This window comes from Lactuca saligna, chromosome 6 (assembly GCF_052625555.1).
Source record: "Lactuca saligna cultivar CGN05327 chromosome 6, ASM5262555v1, whole genome shotgun sequence".
NCBI classification, from domain to species: Eukaryota; Viridiplantae; Streptophyta; class Magnoliopsida; order Asterales; family Asteraceae; genus Lactuca; species Lactuca saligna.
The window spans coordinates 7,164,864-7,184,413 of NC_136422.1; the positions used below are offsets into that span (position 1 = coordinate 7,164,864).

Consider the following 19,550-nt stretch of genomic DNA (forward strand, 5'->3'; position numbering starts at 1 on the left):
TAATGTTCAAAGAGCTATACATAAGTTAATCGTGGTCATGTTACCAAATCAGAATACCATCACCAATAATAAAATCTAAAACTTCTTATGTGATATGTCTACTATAAACTGTAATTATGTTAATATACAAATAAATAATCGGACATCGAAAACTTCCCTAAAGCAAATATATTACAATATCACATTGGCGGAGAAAGTAACTTGTATTCTATGCTTAATTAGAATCTTATATATATCAGCTACGTACCCACAAAAACTCGATCCAAGACCATCATGAAAACATATATTTATGAACATCAACTTAAATTCTTCCTATCGTATCCAAATATCTTATTTTTATGGATAAACAAAAAAGACTAATATTTTGTATTTCTCTATATATGTAACTGTATAAAAGATGTATAATTCAACGTTAGAAAGTCAAATTTTGAATAAACTCATATTTCCAAGGTTCATTGAAGCAACAAAAATACCAATTTATGTTCCCTGGTTATGAGAATTGTTCGGTGTTATTTTTTCACAAATCAAACACAAACCTTTGATTTGATCCTCCAAATAAGGATCTAAAAGACCAATTTGTGTATTTAAATACCATACTTGTCACTCATACTAACTACATTGCCCTCCAATCCCATCATCTTTTCACCCTTAAATAAATTATATTCCAAAGATCAAATATCAAATATATTTAATCATGGTCTCTCTCTCTCTCTCTCTCTCTCTCTCTCTCCCTCTCTCTCTCTCACACACACACACACAATATTTTATGTGTTTTCATATGCAGTACATAGATCATACTAAATGATGTATCTCTCTCTCTCACACACACACACAAACATGCATTTTAAAATACAACAATCTTATTAATGATGTTCATTGAATATGTATAGGCTAACGCAGCATCTGGAATGGCTGTGAATGATGAGTGCAAGCTAAAGTTTTTGGAATTGAAAAAGAGAAACTATCGATTCATAGTTTTCAAGATCGAAGACAAATCACATCAAGTTGTTGTGGAGAAATTAGGCCTACCAAATGAAAGTTATAATGATCTTTTGAACAACTTGCCTAGCAATGAATGTCGCTATGCGGTCTTCGACTTTGATTTTGTCACCAAAGAGAATTGCCAAAAAAGCAAAATTGTCTTTTTTGCTTGGTAAGCACACAAACCCCTCATTTTTAACTACCACTAACATTTTGTATCACCTTCTTTGCTCAATGTGAGATTCATACCTATGGAACTTGGGACTCATGAGCTTACATTTTATGGATAAGACTTATAAAATCAAAATGTTTGTGATTAATCAGGTCTCCAGATTCATCAAGGGTGAGAAGTAAGATGATATACGCAAGCTCTAAGGACAGGTTTAAAAGAGAGCTAGATGGGATCCAATTCGAGCTCCAAGCAACAGATGTTGGTGAGATGAGTTTAGACATCATCAAATCAAGAACTTATTAAATTTAAAAAGATAAAATCTTGGAAAATTAATAATACATTGGAGGGCAATTCATCCATTATAAAATGATTCCATAAACATGCACTAGGGGTTTGTTGAGGTTCGATTCATAATCTTATGTTTCCTAAGAGACTCTAATTCAAAAATGTGTATCATTGATCTTTTGAATATAAATAATTATTTGTTTCACATTCGTTTTTAGGTTTCATTATTGCTTACAATCTCCTCTATCATCTCATTATGCATGTTTTTTTTATGCTCATACATGCCATGACACCAATAAGAATAAATACTACACTTGACCTTAATCACAAGGACATACACAATAAACGATATCAACACATTCAATGGCTTCAATTCAAACATAAAATAAATCATAAAACAAAACTATACAAAAAAACCCATCATTCAACTCTACTCGCACATATTAGAATCGCAGATTTCATCTCTTCTTTTCCCATCGATGTCTCAACAATCACCTGCTCATAAACAAAAATAAATAAACAAATAAATACAATTTATTTATTACGTATCGTTAAGTTATAAATATCATTTTTATCACCTCTTGTACTTTGTTTCCAGCTCTTGCAAGCAATTTATACTCGTTTTCAAGCACAGACGCCATATAAACCTGCCCAAATAATACAATTCATAAAACACATTTTATTTAAAAAAATTAATTTTTAAAATTTAAACATTGCAATAAGAATACCTGAAAAGTCGGGGCCAAACCCGGGCCCACAAAAAAACGGCCTTTTTTCACATTCTCAATGCCTTTGTATTGCTGCAGTTCTTTTACAAGTGATTCAACTTCGGGCCACTGTTTATTTTTTTAATACATTATATCAATAATTAATCAAGAAAATGTTTCTTTAAAAAAAAAAAAAAACCTCTTCATCGGATTGGGCTGCTTCTAATTGTCCATCCAAGTTTGCTTGATCACCAACAACAGCCTCCAAAGCCTCAATCAATGGATCTGGCTGCCACAAGACAAGGGTAAAATTGTAATTTTGATACATATTTTTATTGATAAAATATTTAACTTGGAAGATAAATTACTGTAATGTCCTTCAACGATAAGAATATACGTTCAAGTGAAAAATCTAACTGATGAACCTTTGCTTCAATGACCTACAAATAAGATTATTGTAATTATCGAGAAAAGTATAAAAAGATTATAAAATAATCCAATTAATATTTAACATGTTTATATTATATAACACAAATCACACCTGTCCAATTTTAAAATAGGAAATCGGGTCCAAAGTATCATCCCATGACACTTCAGTCTGGTGAATCAGTGCAGGTACTCCATCCACCTACAAGGGCAATTACGTCTTTTAATCATGGGTAAAAAATATTTTACTTTCGATAAGGTAAAAACAAAATTATAATAATACCTCAACGAAAATCCCATAGTAAGTAATCTTTTTTATGAAACACTTTACAATGTCTCCAACGCTAAGCTTAGCCTACAAGAGTAGAAAATATTAAAATAATGAAAAATCATATTTTAAATAAGATAAAAAATCTCACCATGAGACTTCGCTTTCTTTCAACCGATTCATCTTTCTCTTTTGGTTTTGCAGAAAATATTAGCTTGTTCGATCCTCTATCAGCCAAGACCACGTTGACTTTGACTTTCTGCAAAAGTCAAACACTTCAAATCGTTTCAAAACATGAACAACAATGTTTGTTAAGAAGATGAACAATTCAAACCTGACCAACAAACGAAGACAAGTATTTGAGTTTTTCTTGGTCATAAATTGCAAGAAGGTCCTCAAGTTTCATATCAGGTGATATTTCACCCTCCATTTTTTTAGGATCTATGGTCGATATTGGTAATGCGTTGTTTGTCGCATCATATCCTCCAATAACACCCAGATTTTTCCTGAACATTGCAGGATCCAATCCTTTCTTCCTCAACCATGATTCAAAAGCTAAATACTTCCACTTAGTCGCAAGATTTCGGTAAGGCAAAAACCCTATTAGAGATCCGAAAGATGCCTGTACAACAAGGGCAAAAAGGTAAAATCACCATGAAGGTAAATTGGGTAATCCTCAAAATGAAGAAAAGCTTCAGCGCTTACAACGAAACCCCGAGTGCTAGAGTTTATGAGTTCCACTTCTTCTCTTCCTTCTGTCTTGATCAAATTTTCAGCTCTTTTCCAATCGTTATCTTCACGCTCCTATTATATAAAATCAGTCGATATCAATAACTATCGTTTATCATTCTATTTATCTATAATTTTATCACGAATATACAAGAAAATCGGTGAATAATACCTTTAAGAATGGTGTTGTAGGCAAGTTTTCAGTCTCGAGAGTGTTATCATATGGTATTGGGTTCGTGGGACCCGTAACTACTCTCTCGATCTTTGATGTATCTTTTACAGATTGATCTAATCTATAACACATCAACCATAAGAAACCATAGATTTGAAAGAAGAAACATTAATTTTTAATTTGGGCATGTGTGATCCGTGTTGTATAATAAACAAATTGAAAAGAAAACACAATTTTTTACCTTTTAGGTGGTCCTCTCAATGCAGTATCCAGAGACATTTGCGAAGTAGCTGCTATATCAATGGTGAAACACAAGAACATAAAACAGTATGTAAAATTCATCTGTAAAACTTTCATAAGCGCAAAAAACTCATAAATCCTCACAAACAAATCGCATGTTTGATACGGTTGTTTTACCTGTTACATCATCACTCTCCTGATCAATCTTATCCTGCACATTTTCCATCTCAAAAGCTAAATCCACATTTGCTAAACTGTTCTTGATGTCATCAATTTCAGAATTCGACTCATTCTGATCCTTAATTTGATCCACTGTGATTTCAGGCTTCTGTAAGAGTGCAACATCCGTTTGGATTGCACTTAAATCAACACTTGTTGAACTGTTCTTGATGTCATCAACTTCAGAATTTACCTCATTCTGATTTCTAAGTTGATCGACTGTGATTTCAGGCTTCTGTGAGAGTGTAACATCCGTTTGGATTACACTTAAACTCTCTGTATCATCTTCCATAGCTTCTGTTTCTTCTTTTTGCAGAAAGGGTTCAGGTTTCCTCACCATTGTCAAATCAGTCAACCTTTCTGTCTCCTGTTCTTTACTCATCTTAAATGAGAAATTTGGTCTCTGTAACATTGATGTCGAATCATCATCTTTAAAAGTAGTGGGTTTTCTTAATTCAACATTTGGGACAGTTTCTGTAGGAGTATTATTACCCACATCCTTTTCTAACATTTGGTTTGGTTTCTTTACTTTGGGTACTACAGATACAGGCTTATCATTTGATTCAAATTTGACTCCTTTCTTGGGTACGGGTCGGGTCAAATTTAGTCCATCGAGTGAATTCTTGGATGCGGATACGGGTCGGGTCAAGTTTAGCCCATCGGATGGATCCTTGGGCACGGGCCGGGTTAACTTTGGCCCATCAAGTGAATCGTTGGGCTTTCTTCGAATATCAGATACATCAAATGGGACCTCCTCTATGTCATTAAAGGCTTTAAGACCTTTCTTATTGTATAATTTCTCAATATCCAAGAAAGATAATTCTGGGTGTGATTTTCTAGCGATTATCTGAAAAAGAAAATGGAAATACACATAAAAAGGATCAAAATGTGAAAGGGAGCTTAGCAGTGTAATTACTGCTATCAAATTATCAAATTCAGATTAACTGAAGAAATATACATCACTTCAAGATTCAGTTTATAACAGCAAATGACTAGGGTTCTACTTGACTACTTCAATTTTTAGAATCCTAACAAAAATAATGTTCAAAAAGCTCATCATATAGACTTCATCTGTAATCTTTATCATATCTTATCAGAGTCAGTTATAACAATATGATATTTTGAACAACACCCAAATCAAATTGACAGTAAAATTCTACTTGTCTTTTCAAATTTCAACTACAAAATGTCAGAAAATAATCTCTCAGCATACAATATGCTATTTCCATTAAAAAAAAAAAACGAACTAATCGTATCAAATCTAAACTTTGAACATAACCCAAATCAAATTCCCCGTGGAATTCTACTTCTATCTTCAAAATTCAACTAAAATGTGAAAAAAGCTAGTTATTTAGAATCGAATTGTGTTCTTTTTACCACAGAATCGGTATCTTTTCAACAAGTTATCTCTTTAGTTTTATGAGTAAGATATACAGCAACTTCAAACAACACTACTTGCACAAACAACTGTAGAGAAGAATTTGGAGAGAAATGGACCTTGGCAAGGGTAAGTTTGGGGTCTTCACCGATCATTTTCCCAAACTTAAGCTCCATTTGGTCCCAACTGTCGAATTTATCTTCATCTTTAGCAGCACAAAGTGCAAATCTTCTATGTCGTTTGTGATGAAAAGGAAGATTTCTGTAAATTCTGGGATTTTTATAACAAGGGATCAGAAATCTAAATTTCGAAGCATCGGTGGTAGTGGTTGTGGTGGTGAGAGAGAGACTCTCCATTTTTCAAGAAAACGGAAACAAACTCATCAGCTGTAGCCGATAAGCTCTTGAACGTGATTCCGTATGTGAGTGTGAGAGAGAAAGAAGGAGAGGGGAGGGGTCTATCCGTTTGTGTCTTATGGGTGTTTCTTGGTTATTTTAGTAGTGGTGACGCGCAAAGTAAAGTTTGAGAAACGTGAAGGGGCTACATTGAGAATAATCATAAGTTTATGTCCTTGTCTGTAAATATAGTGGAATGTAAATAGGGGGAGATCAAAATAAAATCGTTATAAATTAGCTTTGGATAAGGGAAATTAACTTGTTATTTAACTATATTTTTGGTATTTTACATATAGGTAAAAAAAAATTGTAATATATTTAGCCAACTAATTTGTTTTAGTTGTTTATAAACAACATTCTAAATAACGTGAGGCGTGACTTGATAACAAAGTTAAAGTTAAATCATGACAAACATTGACGAACTATGATGTTACGACGTTTTTCAAGGTCTGACTATTTCATATATACATTAAAAGAAATAAATCATGTAATTATTGGATTTTATCAAATATATCAAGTTTTTAGAAGTTTTATATTAATATTTAATATAAAAAAATTAATAAACATTCAATTATTTTAGGTACGATAAAAAAACCAAAAAAAAAAAAAAAAAAACTTAAATAAAAAACCCTCACATTGAAAAAAACTTGCATCATAACGCGATAAGACACTCTTTAACACGTTATTATGGGTCATGCTACTCGCCTTGGATGTTTTCATAACGACTACATCATGCCTTGCGCGAGGCGTGCCATAACGCACTTTTTAGATCCATGTTCATAAGTGATCATTATTACCAACTATCATTTGTTTGGTTGATGTGGCATCTACATGTCTATACATTGAAATACATTGCATCTACATGGCATTGTACACATGAGTTGTCGAGTACAATATAAGCAGGGTGGGATACGACAACTGCTCATTAATTAAGCCCTATCGATCGGTGACTTCTTATTCCTCATCTTTTTCTTTCAAATGACATGACGAATTTCAAGTTGATCATCCATGTGATTGTAAACAACCATCTTGTGTGAAAATTTCAAGGATCCCCTGTAAGGCCCTGTTTCAAATCGTTTCCATTTCAGGGTGGTGATCAAGGATTGGGTATTAGCAGATGTAGGATCTTTGAAGAAGTAGTTTTAGGCTCATTTGGAGATGGATGATGTATATTGAATGATCCGGGTATTCGGTTTGTGGTTTGGAGTTAAAGGATATTTTGATAATTTGGCAACTCGGGCTTCTATGGAAATTGGATGTTTGTTCGTGATATGGTAAGGCGGGTACGAGTCGATTAAATCATAGAGCTTCTCGTTACCTTTTCATGGATGTATGTATTGTCGAAATCGGATGTATAGCGAAGAAGTTATGACCTTCGGAGTATATTAGGGTTAAGGGGTTAAGCAGTACGCGGGGGCGTACATATATGTACGCATGGCATACTAGTTCTAAAGCCATTACACATGGCGTATAATGGTGTACACAGGGTGTACAAATGCAAGGCAGAGTCGCGCCTTCAAGCACGTACGCGGGGCATACATGCATCTTAATGAAAACCCTAATTTCCATGGTGTACCATATATAATCTCATTAAGTCTTTTTGGTTGGTCCTTATACCAGCCTCCAGGTTCCCAAAACCCCAGAAAAATCATCTCTAAACCTTCATGATGGTATTTTTGAGGTCATGGTGTCTATTTTTGGTGTGTTTGATCTATTTCCAGAATATGGAGTTTGGTGCAAGGATGGGGATCAAGATAAAGCTTATGGATCTGGATTATGGGCTTCATTTCTAGCTTGTTGGAGGTATAAAGATATGAACTTGATCATTGATGTCTTAGATCTAGCATGTATGAGTTTTTGGTTCATTTTGGTCCCACAAATGAGGTCTAGTGGTTTGGTACCACTCCACGAGCTATGAGTTGCCACTCTTGGTGTTTCTGAGGTTCTAGATGCACAAGGTTGCTTCTTTAGGGTTTGGAATTCCCCATGTTTGAGTTGGTGTCTATTTGGTGAAAATTTAATGCTTTAAGTTGATGTTGGGTTCTTTTGAGGCTTGCAAAGTCATAAAGTCAATGACTTTATGGGTCTAGATATTGATTACGACTCAGATATGTGGTTCGAACCTTTAGGCTAAGCATTAAGTGCTTAATGGCAAAAGTTGGCTTAATAGAGTAGTATGTTGGGCGTATAAGTTTGTACGTGCAGCGCACAAGCCATCAAGCGTGTATGCGCAACGTACATCTGGGTACACCCCGTGTACTTAGTCAGGAGGGTTTGGCCTTTTGGGCTTCGTGTTGGGCTGCCTTTTTGGCTTGGGTGTTTGAGTTCTTTATGGGCCATCTGATTATGAGTGTCTTGCACTAGGAATTTTGGTTGGGCTTTAGTGTAAGGCCCATGTAAGGGGTTTGGGCCCAATTTGGAAATTTTGTCCATAATTGGGCCTTGGTTGGTTATTTGACATTTGGGCCTTTTAGGCTATGAGTTTGGGCCTTGGTCTTTGATCAAGCTAGGTTAGGGATAAAATGGGTTTTTACCCCAAGTATGGATTTATGGTTATGGTTTGGAACCCAATTGGTAATTGGGTGTTGTTTTGTTTTTGACAGTTCCCGTATGCAAGGTAGATAACTCACAACACATCAAAAGAAAAGGTGTACTCGGATACTAATACTAACACTAAATCTCCAACATATCACATCAAGTATATAGACCATGATAAATTCATTACAACCACACCCTCCTTGAATATGCACACATCATGTACATGATATGGTAATCATAGTAAAATATCTTTAAGTATGCGTCAAATTTGTTACATTGTTTCCATTGTGTATACCATCAAGTTAACACCTACAATACATGAACATAGTATATAAATCACACATATTATCCAAGAATAAAATACATCATTTCATTCTATCATATCAAATATGTTAATCCATATCTTTTTATCGATCTTTACCCACACATGATAATGGATACTGTTAATTGTGACTTGTGCATTTGGAGCATTCACATGGAGTACTTGGAACTCAATGGAGCACTTAGGGCTTGTGGAGAATTTGACAAAGGAACTAATCATGTGAGAAAGGAATGGATCTCCTGACAAAGGAATGGATAAGGTGACAAATGAACACATCTTCTAAAAGAGGGTATGGAGCATCTTGGTGCATGGATGCGTCATTTATGATCATGAAGGGCCATCTTATGCTTAAAGCGCCATTATGGATGAAGAAGTGCCATCATATGGTTCTAGAAATGCTAATTTGGTAGAAGTGTCATTCTGGATGAAGAAGCGCCACTTTGAAAGAAGAAGTGCCACTATGGTTCTAGAAGCACTATTCATGAGGAGGAAGCGTCATCCCTGGGGAAGAAGGCCAAACCTTGCACAAGAATCATCATTCTCATGTTAAAGTGTCATCTTATCTCAACGATGTGTCACTTGTGTTCCTTGATGAATCGTATGCTATGAAGTCTCTCTGTGATGCTCAAGATTGTCTAAGGATGCCATGAAGTTGAAGAAGCTCAAGGAATACACCTTGATGCGCCACCATGATGAATGAAGCGTTATTAGTGTTCATGATGTGCCACATGTGCATCATTATGTGTCGTTATGGCTCATGATGCTCCATCATGTGTGTTGTTGATGCTCATGGGTTACATGACACTGATGAATGTTCTAGAAGCTACTACATGGCTAATTGTGGTTGGTTGACATCATTCATGGGCCTATAGGCCAATAGGATTGGTCTATTAGGGTTTTGAGTATGATCCCTTAAGTATAAATATGGATTCATGCTAAGTCATTTGCATTTCTTGTAATTCTAGAGTGATAGGAATATCTACTTGTAACCTCTGTTTGTGAGCACTGAAATAAAAAATACTCTCATGCTGCCCATGAACATAGGTTACTTTGACCGAACCACATAAATATTGTGTCTTGTGTGCTTGTGGTTTTGCTAGTTATCCACTTTACCTCCTAACAAATACCACATAACTCGTTCTTTTAATTCATTTCTCAATTACATTTTACATACTATTTGTTAGTTGTACATTGCTACCAAAGTATCATTTACATTTACAAGTGTTGGAGCTATCCTCATTCCTTAAGTGCTCTCTGGAAAAGAAATTTGTCCACTAATCTAACATGGTATCATAGGTGGTCTAGCAACTCAAGTTCTCAACACATGTCTTTTCTAATCTCATATGGACATTGTCTTATTGAATGTTATAAAGTCCCACATTAGCCAGACACGCTCTTGTTTGTCTTTGTTATGTTTGAGTCTACCTCATCTCTCCAATGGCTTTTTGGAGAGAAAATAAAGGCCTATCCAACATGCTATTAGAGCGTGGTTTAGTATCCCACAAAATCAATGCACGTCAAGTCTAATCTTATTGATTCTCCATATCAAGGTGTAGGTTATAATCCCACAATTATAGGATACAATCTTATTTTCCTCTATGTATCCTAGAGTTGCACAAACAGAAAATACCAAAAATCATAAACAACTATCTTGAATCGAGTTAGTCTTTACAATAATCAACAAAAAATAAGGAAACGTCAAGATTTCAACTAAAATCTATCATATCTCTTTCCAAGCCGCCGACAAACATCGCGCCTCATCATCTTCATAAATTCCTACAAGTACCGAATGTAGATGAATTAAAAAAAGATTTTTTTTTGTAAAAGCCTCGAAAAACTATACTCGTGGGGTGAAAGACAAAGAAATTAAGGGAAAACCTCAGCAAGTTCTTCATCTGAACATAAATCAGCAAGACCATATATATCTTGAATATTTTCATTCAAAAGAGCGGTAGTTTCAATTACAGATGAGAATATCTCTAAAGGTGGATACTCGTCTTCAATCTTTTTAGCTACTTCTTTGAGATTCATCTGAAAATACAAATCATTAAGCACATTAAGAAACAATTTAAAATAGGAAAAAATAATTAATGAATTCAAATTTGTAGGCTTTTTTTTAAACATAAATGGGGGCATTGTCACAAACATTTTTTTAAAACTTTTTGCTTATTTATTTAACAAACCTGACAATCTACCGATGAGCCCTTGATGCTTGCACTATCACTATAACAACGACGATGAAGCTCTTTTTTTATGGGCGGATGATGTTCAAGTAAATTTAATCCCGAGTCCTCATGATAAAAAGCTTGAGAGAAAAAAGGCATCATTTGTTGAACCATAAAGGACATATCAAGGTCGCTATCAAAACCACTGTCGCCGCCTCCTTGGCATTGGGGCTCACTCATAGCTGAAAACATGCTACCTAAATCTTGATTATCATCCATATGTTGACCAAGTTGACCGATCGCTCTCATCATTTCGGGGTTTCTAGTTATTTGATCCAACATATTCCTTAAGAAATCTTGAGATTCCATTTCAGTTTGATTTGGTACTCCGTCTAAGAGACCAATCAAAGCTGGATTCTGCATAAACTGATTGATGATTGTATCTGGATCTAATTGGCCAACGGCGAATGGATGAATTTGGTTTGTAGGAGTAAGAAAATCTGGACTAGAATCGTCGTCATCATTATCTGCATATGACACTGTTGGTCGTGCTTCTCTCTAAAATCACAATTCGAAATTTAGTGCCTAAAATAATATTGAGATTAATCAACTCCACTTTTTATTGTTTCTAAATTGCAAGACAAAAATACCTGCTAAAAGATTAATTTTCTACCATAAAACATTTTATTTCCCAAATAGAGTTTAAAATAATCCCACTATAAAAACAGAAGGTAAGACCCTTAACGTCTTTTTTAAGTTTGTGTTATTTGTATCAAATACAATTAAACTAGACATCAAAAGTCATGATAACACTATCATATTTAGGGCTGACAAATATGTACCATAGAGAAACAACCAACATGTTACCAACCGAACCAATTAAATTGGTAGCCAAGTTGTTTGGTAGCCAATATGTTTGGTTGGTAATACTATGTCAATTAAGTAGCATTGATACGGTAACGGTATGAAATTTTGAATACCACGGTTGTACCATACCAACCTATATATATATATATATATATATATATATATATATATATATATATATATATATATATATATATATATATATATATATATATATATATAAGAAATATGAGATCTCATATCTTCATGTTTTAATTAGAATATCAACTAACAAGTCTTAGAATTATTAAACTAACACATTGACCGACAAATTTTTTGATACTTATTGTTTGATGTGCACGAGATCGGTGATACATAGACTAAAACTCAAGAAGGAATACTAACTTCTCATTCATTTTACTTGTACTGTTATAATTTGTTTCCTCTAGCAACTTGCTAGGGGTGGACCTCTTTTAATCATTTTAGGAATTTCAAAAAAAAAAAAAAAATACTACCAGAAGCGAGTGAAGCAACAACCAAATGTTCACAAATTCAACTTGTATTCATGTATAGTACATATTAGTTAAAAACTTTGGTATATACCAAATACCAATATATATCAACCAAAATTGTTGGTAGCTAAATTAATTGGTATCAAGTACACTTAGTACGGTACTGGTAACAAAAATTTTATACCAACTATAGTTGGTACGGTACATAATTTGGAGAAAAAAAACTCGGTACCGTACCAATTCCAACCCCTAATCATATTCATTTTACTCGATACATATTCTATCATAACTATCATAATTTTAAAATGTGAGACAACATACCTTTTTGTAGGTTGGTATAGTACACTTTTTTGAAACGGCTTGCTTTGCTTGTGTCTTGAAGAATATTGTAGAGAGTTTGCTAGATGTTTTTTGCTAATTAAAATAATCAAATTAAAATATTTTAAAATATATATACATCATTGAATTGAATTAAAAAAAAAAAAAAATTCATTAATACCAGTTCACTAGGTTTAGGCAAAGCTGGTGACCAAAAAAAAATGAAGTTAGATTAAAATAACATAAATAAATAAAAAGTTTAATTTGAAAAAAAAAAACTCACATAGTTCTCTTGAAATCCTTCCATTTTTCTCAAATGTTTGTTCAAAATGAGGCTTGCAATATAAGATCCCATCAAATGAAGAGTAATCGTTCTCCTGAGAGAATAAATAATATAATGTAAATTGTTTATGGTTGTTATAGAATGTTTTTTGAACACTTGGTCAAAATTTCATTCTACAATCATAAAACATATGCACATATATCTATTTTTTGGTGGTTGATTCTTATTAATTAAATTGGAATTTATATGAGAGGCCACACGATCTTAAGGCTCACATCATCCGTAAACTATAACAAATACGAAACCGAGCCTTCGGGATCACCTAATGATAAAAGGTATTTTCTATTGTTTTCGTAAATATATAAAACAACCACATAATATTGGTTTCAGATCCTATTTCGTGATTTGTAGAACCTCATAATCAAGTCAAATGATTCATTGATCCAAATCTAACAAAAAGATTAAAAAAAATACCGAAAGCTTTTCATCACATTGGCTGCATTGGAAACATTCATTATGATACAAAACTCCATCGACGAATATTTCTTCATCTGGATCAACAGTTTCATCACAAACAATGCAAATCTCTGTAGACATTTCCTCACATTATTGTTATTATTATTATTTTTTCCTTTACGAATCCAAACTCATTACTTTCTAAATTTAGAAAGAACATTCAAGGTGGACAAATCCTTTTCAATGTTCAAGAAAACGTATGCTTATTTAATAATTAGAGGTAGAAATTAAGGGGTCAAAGAAAACTAGGTGGTTTTGTTATAATATAGTTCTATTATGAATTAGCATAAATTACAATAATGGTCCGTTTTTGCATGTGATTTTTTTAGAGTTTATAATTAATCTTTAATTCTTTATAAAAGTCTAAACTAAAAACTCCAACATAATAATTTATAAAGCCAAGTACCATTTCTAAAAGCAAAAGCCACATTTCATTGAATTAAAATTGTTGAATATTTGGTTGAAAGAAGATTAATTACTAATTAGGGCATTTAAAATTGTTAAATCAAACAAGAAAATAAAACCTTTCACAACTCCTGTCGCGTGTACACCCACACCTCGATCTGAACACACACTTTCGCACACACGATCAGACGCATCAAACCCTCTCTACTCACTACTCCCTACACAACAAGCTTTGTAATCAACGATCATCTCCCGATGAACGATAGCACCGGTAACAACAGTTACAACCGCAGGTACCCTCCCGGTATTGGAAATGGCCGAGGAGGCGGCGGAGGATGGTATGGCGGTGGTGGAGGTGGAGGTGGTAATTTTCAAACAAACCCTAATTATCACCATCAACCTCGAAGCCATGATCAAATTCAACAGCAGCAGCATCAGTCACAGTACTCTCAGAGACAGCAGTCCACACAACAACACTACAATCAGAAGCAACAATGGCTAAGAACGAACCCTAATGTCCCTGCTTCTTCTACTGCCAATAACAATAACTATGAAGTCGAGAAAACCGTACAGTCAGAAGGCAGCGTTGATTCAAGGTCAAAATTCAAATTCCACATCTATAACCGTTTCCTCGAACCTTTAGTTGCTTGATTCTTTACAAATAATACTTAGCCGTACATTCTTGAAACTGTGATTCCTGTAAAATTGCAAGATATTTACGGTTCTTATCTTGGAAATGCATACTTATATCTCTATACTTGATGTTATGGGATATAATGTAGTAGGTATGGGATCAATGATAATGTAAGGCCTCTGTGTTGATCTAATTCGGTGGTGGTAGGAATTGGTAGCAGGTTGGTTTTATGTAATATAGACTCTTCTACAGTTCTATGTATGGTTATTGGTTTTCTTGGAGATGATTGCTTTATGTGTATACATGTATGATCTATTTGAATGATATCTAACTGATACATTATATGTAAACATGCTGTGAACTTATTTGTTTATCCGTTTTGTGCATTTAGCTCTCAAGATTGGAAAGCACAGTTAAACATACCTGCAGCAGATAGCCGTTTCAAGACTGAGGTATGCACACAACAGTTTAACATTATGCAATTTGCTACTTAACAATAATAATAAATCTTATAAGCAACTTCTTTCATTACCTTTTATTAATACATTTCCTTATCCTTGTAAAGCTTATGTATCACTAAATAGCTACATTCCATCTTGATGTTTGCATTGAATTAAATAATGCTGTAAAGCTTATGCCACTTTTCTTACAGTCTGTAATCTTTACAGGATGTAACAGCTACAAAAGGAAACGAATTTGAGGACTACTTTCTAAAAAGAGAACTACTTATGGGAATCTATGAGAAGGGTTTTGAAAGGCCTTCTCCTATACAAGAAGAAAGCATCCCTATTGCTTTAACTGGTAGTGATATTCTTGCTAGAGCTAAAAATGGAACTGGAAAAACAGCCGCCTTCTGTATTCCTGCTCTTGAAAAGATCGATACAGACAACAATGTCATCCAAGGTTTTATTTTAGTAATTCAACAACATGTTTGCTTTCAAATCCTATAAATAACTTATGGATTTAATAACAAATATGAAATATACAGTTATCATACTTGTCCCCACAAGAGAACTGGCTCTTCAAACATCACAAGTCTGCAAGGAGCTTGGAAAACATTTACAGATTGAAGTAATGGTGACAACTGGAGGAACAAGTCTAAAAGATGACATCATGCGATTATATCAACCTGTTCATTTGTTAGTTGGAACTCCTGGAAGAATTCTTGATCTAACCAAAAAGGGTGTCTGTATACTCAATGACTGTGCAATGCTGGTATTAGATGAGGTATGTTTTTACTTTTTTAATAAATTGTTTAATAAAACTATAAATAATAATGATAATATTAATATTTTGACAGGCTGATAAGCTGTTGTCACCTGAGTTTCAACCTTCTGTAGAGCATCTGATCAGTTTCCTTCCACAAAACAGACAGATTTTGATGTTTTCAGCTACATTTCCTGTTACTGTAAAAGATTTCAGAGACAGATACCTGAAAAATCCTTATGTTGTTAATTTAATGGACGAACTTACCCTTAAAGGTATCACACAGTATTATGCTTTTGTGGAAGAAAGACAAAAGGTTCACTGCCTCAACACTCTTTTCTCAAAGGTCTGCTCACATTTACTAAAAAGCCATTACTTTGAAGAGTGATTCTGAATTGAATTGATTGTTATTACTTATTTTACTTATTATTACAGTTACAAATCAACCAATCTATCATATTCTGCAACTCTGTAAACCGAGTAGAGCTATTAGCAAAGAAGATAACAGAGCTTGGATATTCTTGCTTTTATATTCATGCTAAAATGTTGCAAGATCATCGTAATCGCGTCTTCCATGATTTCCGCAATGGTGCATGCAGAAATCTTGTTTGTACCGGTATATATATATATATTTTATAATTAAAAAAAAAAAAAAAACTCAAATTGTAAAATATTATTATTTACCCTAATAAACCCTGATCTTGAATTTGGTTTTGTGTTATTAGATTTGTTTACAAGGGGTATAGATATTCAAGCCGTGAATGTTGTCATCAATTTTGACTTTCCAAGGAACGCGGAGACGTATTTGCACAGGGTAATAAACTAAAAATAAAAGTGTTTTTTTTTTTTTTTTTTTTTGAAAATGAAAAGTTATTATATATATATATATATATATATATATATATATATATATATATATATATATATATTTTATTGTTTATTTGTAGGTGGGACGATCGGGAAGGTTTGGACATCTGGGGTTGGCTGTGAATTTGATAACTTATGAAGACCGGTTTAACTTGTATGTATTTTTTTTAAATTAAATGGTAAATGTTAAATGTTAAATACTTAAATGCTAATGATGTGTGTGGTTGTGATACAGGTATAGGATTGAACAGGAACTTGGAACTGAAATAAAACAAATTCCTCCCCAAATTGATCAAGCCATTTACTGTCTGTGATTGAGAAAATGAAATACAAGTAGGAGACATTTTCTGTTTCTGTTTCTGTCTCTGTTTTTAGTTTAGGCTTGTTATATCATATGCTAGATATGTATTTACCTGATTCTGGAGGATAGCTTGTAGTTTGTACTCCATATCTTGAAAAGAAAAAAAAAAAAAAAAAACAGATAAAAAGTAGAGCAAAAACCAAAAAAAAAAAAAAAAAAAAAAAAAATGATGCATGAACAATTTTTTAGATTTGTGTTGGGTTATCAATTCAAAGCTTACTTTTTCCCTATGTGTTTGTGTGTCTGAGCTATCATTTTTGCCTGATTTGTTTGTTATTTTAGTAGTTTTATTGTGTCATGTGTCAATTTTTTTTTAAAACTATGTTGATGTGGTACGTAAGTTGCCCGCATACAATTTTTTGTGTGATTTAAATGTTATATTAGTATTAATTATATCCGCTTATGATTTGGAGATCTACAAATATCATGGCAAATGAACAACCGTTAATGATGACGACAAAGAAACTAGTCAAAATTGTTTTTGGATTCAGATGGATTATAAAAAATTATCTTAGTATTTTTTAGATCAGCGTGAAAATACTCAAAATCGATTAATTCAGGTTGGGTTGAGTTCAAGCATGAGCTACAAAATAGTAATAGGTGAGACTTGAGTTGAAAGGTTTAGAAATGATGAACGCTTTTAAATGCTTAAACCGAAGTTAATAAGATGTTAGAGCCACATCAAGTGATCAAATTTTGGTGAGAGATTAAAGCTTATTCTTGAATTTTAAGTTTCAACAATGAAGCATCATCCATTTGATTCCTTCAACTGCATTCTGTTGAACCCCAGAGCTTCTATTATACAACCAGTCAACAAATAACACCCAGCTCAAATATATGTATGATATAAACCTAACCATACCATATATATGTTTAACGAACAAAAAACCATACATAAAACAAACCATACGAGATCTAAAATTTGTTGTTGATAGTTGATGCACGTATAAGTATATTATATGGTGTTCGTTTTGGGGGAAAAAAATTAGTAGCCAAAGCATTTAAACAACTTGGTAGGAAGAGTGCCTGTAGCACGAAACTTTGCAGCAGCTTCCTCTGCCTTGATTATGTCTTGGCCCCTTTTCTCTTCCACCATTGCCCGTTTTTCTTCTGCTTCTTTATGTATTCCAGCCATCCTATTCTTCATCTCCTCCCTCTTTTTTGCCTTCTCAATTTCTATGTTTTCCTGCTCCATTTACATACACATCATATATATACATATGCATGCCTTGTGTTTTTTTTTTTTTTCTTCCATATTTTTACTAGTGATCAATACGAAACATGTACCTCCATCTGTTTAAGATTAGCTTCTATCATTGCTTTTTTAGTATTTTCCCATGCTCCGATTTCTGACTTTTTTGTGTACGCCCTACACATACACATGTTATCACATATATATATATTCTCGTAGTATATAAATAAACATATATAGACAACAAGTACCTGTTGTCAGCCTTTGTCTTTTCGTTCTCTTCCCATGCTTTAATGAGTGCCATTCTCTTCTCTGCAACCACTACTTCAAGTCCAACATCTGAAAAAAAAAGGTATTATTACATATATATATATATAAATTAATACCTTCATCTACCAATGGAGAAATAATATCTAATGCATCTCACATGATAAACAACGCATATTCGTTGAGATGTGAAATTTCATTCCTGTCTACGGTTCAAACCAAACCCTCACACACCCAAAACATTGCTATTGTTCCGTGATTAACCTCCAGAGGGGCTAACATGAGCCGTTTTACATGGTGCGATTTACCTTTTATTTAAAACAAAAAATTCAAGAAACATAGCCTAAATGAAACGGGTTCAAAGTTGCGCAAAACCCATATATATATTTTTTCATAAATTATCCGATTACACAGACTCGTTTGTAATACATAGCCTATACATGTTAGACAGAATTCGCGCACTGTAGCGCGAATTCTGTCTAGCAGTTAAAATTGTACAAGAGAGTGTGAAGAAGCTTACTCTTGTCACCACCATGAGGCGGCTTTGTTTTCTTGGATGGTGGTGTTGCAACCGAAGTTGATTTGGGTTCCGGTGGTGGTGTCGATTTTGATTCGGTTTCTGAAGCAACATCTTTCATGGGTTCGTGGTTTTCCTCCACCATCCTTGATTCTGTTAATTTTGTGATGAACAACAAAAAAAACCTGTAAAAGCTTCAAAGATTGAAACAAAAATGGGAGAAAGAGAGACAAGTATGTGGTAGGTTTGGTTGGTAAATGTAGAAGTGGGTGATGGCAAAGATGGTACATAGAGATCACAAATCAGTTGGAACGTTACCTACTAAGTTTGTAAACTACAATGTTTCTTTTTCCATATCTAAATTAAACACCTTTAATTATTACGCAACAAATTAATTTATTTGGCATGAACAATATATTCCACCATTTTTAATTCATAATCAATTCATTAAAAGAAAGCGTGTGTATTTGGAAGCAAGTTTGTTTTTTTGTTTTTTAAAGATACCATAACAAATAAAGTGATTATTCAACTTTTCCATTTAGATTTACTTATACGTTACAATTAAAAATATTCAAATATGCATATATTATTGTTGATTGTTGCCAAGTATGTATGTCATCTTTTTATTT

General features: G+C 33.5%; 5 protein-coding genes and 1 long non-coding RNA gene across 7 annotated transcripts; 2 read left to right on the plus strand and 4 right to left on the minus strand.

The window, feature by feature from the left end:
• The first annotated feature begins 618 nt into the window (after positions 1-618).
• On the plus strand, positions 619-1,662 carry LOC145002135 (actin-depolymerizing factor-like). Its single transcript, XM_078961430.1, has 3 exons — positions 619-697; positions 891-1,153; positions 1,306-1,662. The coding sequence occupies exons 1-3, from the start codon at positions 695-697 to the stop codon at positions 1,454-1,456; spliced, it is 417 nt and encodes a 138-aa protein (XP_078817556.1). The 5' UTR covers positions 619-694; the 3' UTR covers positions 1,457-1,662.
• A 74-nt stretch (positions 1,663-1,736) lies between these two features.
• LOC145002134 (Nucleic acid-binding, OB-fold-like protein) lies at positions 1,737-6,065 on the minus strand. 2 transcript variants are annotated; one of them, XM_078961429.1, is made up of 14 exons: positions 5,697-6,065; positions 4,158-5,046; positions 3,982-4,030; positions 3,741-3,861; positions 3,545-3,643; positions 3,174-3,461; positions 2,991-3,098; positions 2,855-2,926; positions 2,687-2,773; positions 2,514-2,585; positions 2,345-2,434; positions 2,167-2,274; positions 2,017-2,085; positions 1,737-1,933 (listed from the first exon to the last, which is right to left on the minus strand). In XM_078961429.1, exons 1-14 carry the CDS (start codon positions 5,931-5,933, stop codon positions 1,859-1,861), a joined length of 2,364 nt encoding a protein of 787 aa, XP_078817555.1. In that variant the 5' UTR covers positions 5,934-6,065; the 3' UTR covers positions 1,737-1,858. The 2 variants fall into 2 exon arrangements, with proteins under 2 accessions (XP_078817555.1, XP_078817554.1); XM_078961428.1 differs by having other exon boundaries at positions 3,982-4,033.
• A 4,288-nt stretch (positions 6,066-10,353) lies between these two features.
• LOC145002275 (uncharacterized) lies at positions 10,354-11,859 on the minus strand. Its single transcript, XM_078961574.1, has 4 exons — positions 11,830-11,859; positions 11,016-11,555; positions 10,711-10,863; positions 10,354-10,608 (listed from the first exon to the last, which is right to left on the minus strand). The coding sequence occupies exons 1-4, from the start codon at positions 11,857-11,859 to the stop codon at positions 10,543-10,545; spliced, it is 789 nt and encodes a 262-aa protein (XP_078817700.1). The 3' UTR covers positions 10,354-10,542.
• Positions 11,860-12,662: 803 nt separating this feature from the next.
• On the minus strand, positions 12,663-13,545 carry LOC145000115 (uncharacterized). The gene is made up of 4 exons (XR_013661129.1): positions 13,431-13,545; positions 12,957-13,050; positions 12,855-12,877; positions 12,663-12,769 (listed from the first exon to the last, which is right to left on the minus strand). It is a non-coding gene; the product is annotated as an uncharacterized LOC145000115 (long non-coding RNA).
• Positions 13,546-13,995: 450 nt separating this feature from the next.
• Positions 13,996-17,175, plus strand: LOC145000367 (DEAD-box ATP-dependent RNA helicase 8-like). Its single transcript, XM_078959580.1, has 9 exons — positions 13,996-14,473; positions 14,903-14,963; positions 15,180-15,414; positions 15,500-15,738; positions 15,812-16,063; positions 16,153-16,333; positions 16,443-16,531; positions 16,665-16,738; positions 16,820-17,175. Exons 1-9 carry the CDS (start codon positions 14,133-14,135, stop codon positions 16,896-16,898), a joined length of 1,551 nt encoding a protein of 516 aa, XP_078815706.1. The 5' UTR covers positions 13,996-14,132; the 3' UTR covers positions 16,899-17,175.
• Positions 17,176-17,639: 464 nt separating this feature from the next.
• LOC145000368 (remorin-like) lies at positions 17,640-19,240 on the minus strand. The gene is made up of 4 exons (XM_078959581.1): positions 18,925-19,240; positions 18,389-18,476; positions 18,233-18,314; positions 17,640-18,131 (listed from the first exon to the last, which is right to left on the minus strand). The coding sequence occupies exons 1-4, from the start codon at positions 19,064-19,066 to the stop codon at positions 17,931-17,933; spliced, it is 513 nt and encodes a 170-aa protein (XP_078815707.1). The 5' UTR covers positions 19,067-19,240; the 3' UTR covers positions 17,640-17,930.
• Between the last annotated feature and the right edge of the window lie 310 nt (positions 19,241-19,550).

Bases quoted from the DNA above. Each gene is read 5' to 3' on its own strand.
- LOC145000367 (XM_078959580.1), top strand. From the start codon at position 14,133: ATGAACGATAGCACCGGTAACAACAGTTACAACCGCAGGTACCCTCCC. The intron at 14,964-15,179 runs GTATGCACACAA...TAATCTTTACAG, and splicing joins ATAGCCGTTTCAAGACTGAG to GATGTAACAGCTACAAAAGG. The intron at 16,064-16,152 runs GTCTGCTCACAT...TTATTATTACAG, and splicing joins TCAACACTCTTTTCTCAAAG to TTACAAATCAACCAATCTAT.
- LOC145002134 (XM_078961428.1), bottom strand. From the start codon at position 5,933: ATGGAGAGTCTCTCTCTCACCACCACAACCACTACCACCGATGCTTCG. The intron at 3,644-3,740 runs GTATTATTCACC...TTTATATAATAG, and splicing joins CTACAACACCATTCTTAAAG to GAGCGTGAAGATAACGATTG. The intron at 1,934-2,016 runs GTGATAAAAATG...GTTTATGAGCAG, and splicing joins CTGGAAACAAAGTACAAGAG to GTGATTGTTGAGACATCGAT.
- LOC145002275 (XM_078961574.1), bottom strand. From the start codon at position 11,859: ATGTTGGTTGTTTCTCTATGGTACATATTT. The intron at 10,864-11,015 runs GTTTGTTAAATA...TTGTATTTTCAG, and splicing joins GCTCATCGGTAGATTGTCAG to ATGAATCTCAAAGAAGTAGC. The intron at 10,609-10,710 runs GTTTTCCCTTAA...CGGTACTTGTAG, and splicing joins CAGATGAAGAACTTGCTGAG to GAATTTATGAAGATGATGAG.
- LOC145000368 (XM_078959581.1), bottom strand. From the start codon at position 19,066: ATGGTGGAGGAAAACCACGAACCCATGAAAGATGTTGCTTCAGAAACC. The intron at 18,477-18,924 runs GTAAGCTTCTTC...TTTTTTTTTCAG, and splicing joins GCCTCATGGTGGTGACAAGA to ATGTTGGACTTGAAGTAGTG. The intron at 18,132-18,232 runs GTACATGTTTCG...TAAATGGAGCAG, and splicing joins CTAATCTTAAACAGATGGAG to GAAAACATAGAAATTGAGAA.
- LOC145002135 (XM_078961430.1), top strand. The intron at 1,154-1,305 runs GTAAGCACACAA...GTGATTAATCAG, and splicing joins AAAATTGTCTTTTTTGCTTG to GTCTCCAGATTCATCAAGGG.